This window comes from Cucumis sativus, chromosome 2 (assembly GCF_000004075.3).
Source record: "Cucumis sativus cultivar 9930 chromosome 2, Cucumber_9930_V3, whole genome shotgun sequence".
NCBI classification, from domain to species: Eukaryota; Viridiplantae; Streptophyta; class Magnoliopsida; order Cucurbitales; family Cucurbitaceae; genus Cucumis; species Cucumis sativus.
In genome coordinates, this window is record NC_026656.2 from 24,482,660 (window position 1) to 24,487,187 (window position 4,528).

At 34.4% G+C, this 4,528-nt stretch overlaps 1 protein-coding gene across 1 annotated transcript; it reads left to right on the plus strand.

Moving 5' to 3' along the window:
- Positions 1-323: 323 nt before the first annotated feature.
- On the plus strand, positions 324-2,230 carry LOC101205049 (cytochrome P450 89A2). The gene has a single exon (XM_011651772.2). The coding sequence runs from the start codon at positions 487-489 to the stop codon at positions 2,017-2,019; it is 1,533 nt and encodes a 510-aa protein (XP_011650074.1). The 5' UTR covers positions 324-486; the 3' UTR covers positions 2,020-2,230.
- The last annotated feature ends 2,298 nt before the right edge of the window (positions 2,231-4,528 follow it).

Below are 4,528 nucleotides of genomic sequence, written 5' to 3' on the forward strand. Positions count from 1 at the left end.
AAAATAATTATACGTGTGAGTGTGGACGATTAATGACTTGTTGACATTTTATTGTATTTCATATTGTGGACTACGAGTTGTTATATTTTTTTTAAAACCCCCTATTATTTTTATAATAATAATTATTTATATTTGTAAATTATTATTCATAACTTTAAACATAGTTTAACTAATTAAAATTAGTGATATACTATTGTTACTTAAAAAAAGAGTACGTGTTTGAATGGACGCCATCAACAAACGCAATGTCAATGTGCTTCGATGGAACCTATCAACTTCTAAATTCACTCATAACTCATATCTCTATTTTCCTTTTTTTTTTTTCAATGTCAACTCCCACTTTTCTTTTTCGTTTTTATTTAACTAATATTCTTCTAATTTGCTCACTTCAAAGTTGAAAAACTAACATGGAACTGCGTTGACAACACCATACATAACAATACATCATTTTTATATTGGATTCAATCCCAAACAATTTACACAAAAATGGAGATCTGCTTCATCCTCCTCATCTCCCTCGCCATCTCTATTTTCCTCCACTCCATTTTTAACCATTTTCGAAGCTCCACCAAACTCCCACCAGGCCCTTTCTTCTCCTTTTCCATCCTCACTGAACTCCTATGGCTTCGAACATCCTCCCTCCACATCGAATCTCTCCTCCGAAGCCTCATTCCCAAGTATGGCCCTGTCCTCACCCTCCCAATCGGCCTCCGCCCAGTCATTTTCATCGCCGATCACTCCGTTGCCCACAATGCCCTTGTCCTTAACGGTGCTCTCTTCTCCGACCGTCCACCCGCCCTTCCGGTCAGCAATGTCGTCTCCAGCAATCAACACGACATCAGCTCTGCCTCTTATGGCCCACTCTGGCGCCTCCTCCGCCGCAATCTCACTTCCCAAATCCTCCATCCTTCTCGTCTCAAGTCCTACGCTCCAGCACGCAAACGGGTTTTGGATATTCTTCTTAATCGCCTTCAATCTGACTCTCAATCTGGAACTCCTGTCTCTGCCACTGATCATTTTCGGTACGCAATATTGTGTTTGTTGGTGTTCATGTGCTTTGGGGATAAGCTTGACGAATCCCAAATCGATCGAATCAAGAAAGTAGAGCGAGTAATCAAGTTGAATTACGGTCGTTATAACACTCTTAATTTATTCCCTAAATTGACCAAGATTTTGCTAAGAAAACGCTGGGAAGAGTTTCTTCAATTAAGAAGGAATCAAGAGGAAGTCATTATTCCTTTCATCGAAGCAAGAAGGAAGATCCAACAAAACAAAGAAAACAGAGACGAAAACAAAGAAGAAATCGTGGTCTCGTACGTTGATACGCTACTCGAATTGGAACTCCCCGATGAGAAAAGAAAGCTTACGGATACCGAAATGGTGACGATAGCCTCTGAGTTTATCAACGGAGGCTCCGATACAACATCCACAGCCTTGCAGTGGATAATGGCGAACTTAGTAAAATACCCAGAAATTCAAAACAAGCTTTTAGTAGAAATGAAAGGAGTAATGGGAGATGGATCAGAGGAGGAAGTGAAGGAAGAGGATTTGGGGAAACTTCCATATCTGAAAGCTGTGATTTTAGAAGGATTGAGGAGACACCCACCAGCGCATTTCTTGCTGCCACATGCAGTGAAAGAAGAAACAAAGTTGGGAAATTATGTGATACCAAAGAATGGAACAACGAATTACATGGTAGCAGAAATGGGTAGGGATCCGAAAGTGTGGGAAGATCCGATGGCGTTTAAGCCGGAGAGGTTCATGAAAGGCGGCGAAGAAGGAATTGAGTTTGATATAACAGGGAGCAAAGAGATAAAGATGATGCCATTCGGAGCAGGGAGAAGGATGTGTCCAGGATTTGGTTTGGCGATTCTTCATTTGGAATATTTTGTTGCTAATTTGGTATGGCGATTTGAATGGAAGGCTGTTGATGGTGATGAAGTGGATCTGTCAGAGAAGGTAGAATTGACCATTGTGATGAAAAAGCCTCTGCAAGCCAACTTACGCCCAAGGTTTTAGATTTAAGAGTTGATTCTTATATCCTGTCCTAATTTGAAGTTTTAAGATTGAAAAGAAATTGTTCCCTTTGAGCTAAGAAAAATGTTGATTTGCTTTCAATGTTGTTTATAACTGTAATGTTGGTTTTGAATGATTTGGAGTAAAAGTTGTATGTTTGTGATTACAATCATAGTGGCTCATTTGATAGCATATAGGAGTGAATATTGATTTACCTTCAATAGTTAAAAAATGATAAAAGCTATGAATGTAATTAATAAACATTGAAATAATAAAGTTATTCCTCACTCTCGCCCATGTAAATTAACTTAGAGAACATATCCAAATGGATAGTATTATTTTTTAACACATTCAAATTTAAGGCAAGTGGATATGATTATCATATTAACAAAATCACATTTCTATTTAATGATCTTCTAAGAAACAAACGTTCTAGACATAAAATCTCAAACCTAGTTTATTAATCTCTTGTAAACCATGCATGTCTCCCAACTTGATTGACACATTATTGGGTGGCTACAAACATTCTCTCTTACAATTATGAGATTAATGTTTCCACAATCAAATTAAATTTGAATTTGAAAAGTTGGGCTCTAAATATATACAACTCTTGAAAATAAAGACACTAAATCTTCTTCCCAGGAAGACGATTAGGCATCGGTTAAGGTATTCTTTGGCTTTTTAGTTTCTCTGTCTTTTAATGACTGCATGAGCGCATGATTGCACCCTAAAAACAATTTAAGAATCTAAATCTTAAAAAAAATGCATGAGCAAATTCTCTCAATACCAAACTGATAAATTTGATTTATAGTTTCTCCCATAAAAGAATTACGATGAAATCTCATGAAATAATTTTTAACCTGGACAAATACATACAGTTGTTAGTTGAGCTAAGGTCACGTGAGCTAGCTTTTACGAATTCATCAAAATTTAAAAACTTTAAATTACAAACTTTAAATTCAACTCATTAAAATTAAACACAATAACTAATTTAATCTCAATAAAATTTATAAACCCAAAATTATAAACAAAATTTCTTGATGGACAATACCCATCAATATATCATTTTTTTGGATGGACCTTACCCATGATCTTATTTTTTTGTCTTTGTCCATCAAGAAACATTACACTCATCAAGAAAATTCTAAATCCATAAAAAAATTCAAAACAAATATATATATATATATATATATATATATATATATATATATATATATATATATATATATATAATTAAGAAAATTCATTCCTTGATAGGTCTCGTCCATCAAGAAAACCTAACTAACTTGATTTGTCAGTCAACTAATATATTTTTCTTTGATGTTTATTGTCCATCGATAAATAATTTTCTTGACGTTTGTGGATAATTAACAAATTAAGGAAACTTTGCCCATCAAGGAAATCAAGAATCCACATTTTTTTGTATTTCTTCAACAAAATAAGGGAAATTTTCTTGACATACATGATCATTAAGATAAACATTATATCAAGAAAAATATGGTTCTTTGCCATGACCATCAAGAAATCAAAATTTTCATGCATCAAGGAAGACCAAATTTGTAGTAGTGTGAATTGAAAGAGTCTGACACGAATCACTCGATGCTAAATCACAAAGAGTGAATTAGGATCAAGATGACAACAAAATAGTCAAAATATTAGGAGCTTTACAAGAAGCGATGTCTTTTTAATTTACAACTTGGGAGTGTGTTATTGTAATGCCCTAAGTTTAGGAAGGGGATACGAATGAAGTGAGATATCATGTGTGAATGAAAGAGATTCTAAGGACATGAAAGTTGTGAGATTTGTTTCTAACTTCAGTATGAGAAATAAAATCTGGTTAAGAGTTTTAAAATTGGCGTTTTGGAGAAGAGGAGGTGTTTTGAAATAAGACTTCACGATAAGAAGTTGACATTTAAATCAATCAGCAGAAAGGATTAAGTGAGAAAATCTTATATGATTAAGTATAAGTTTTGTAATTAAGAAGTTAGTCCACGAGGGAGTCTTGAGAAGAGAAGGATTTGTGATAAAACCTATAAGTCTAAACACTCTCAAAAGAAATAGTCTTCATGGAAAAATGTTAAGGTTGGGTAGTCTGCAAAAGAAGTTATTACGTTAAGACCTTTGAAAGTTATATTAAGTGGTTGAAGTTATTCGTGGAATGAATGGAGTTAGGTGAGAAGAAAGGAATGACGAGAAAATGTCAAATATAATTTGACAAAAGTTAACGTGTAAGATTAAGAATTTAAGCATAACTGAGTTAGATATTAAATATACACGTGTAAAGTTTTAAGCAAAAGTTGATGAGCTGAGAAGAGTTAAGCATGACTAAGCTAGTTTAAAGGTTCTATAAATAGAGGGCTTGGTCATTAAGTAAGCATGAATATTTTACTAAAAGGCTAAACTGCTGCTGTTTACTTTGGCGAAAAGAAGAAGAAGAACAAAGGGTTAAATGTCGCGGTTTGTTTCGCAGAGAAGGCTATGCTAGAAGGCTAAGTATTTGTTATTGATCTTT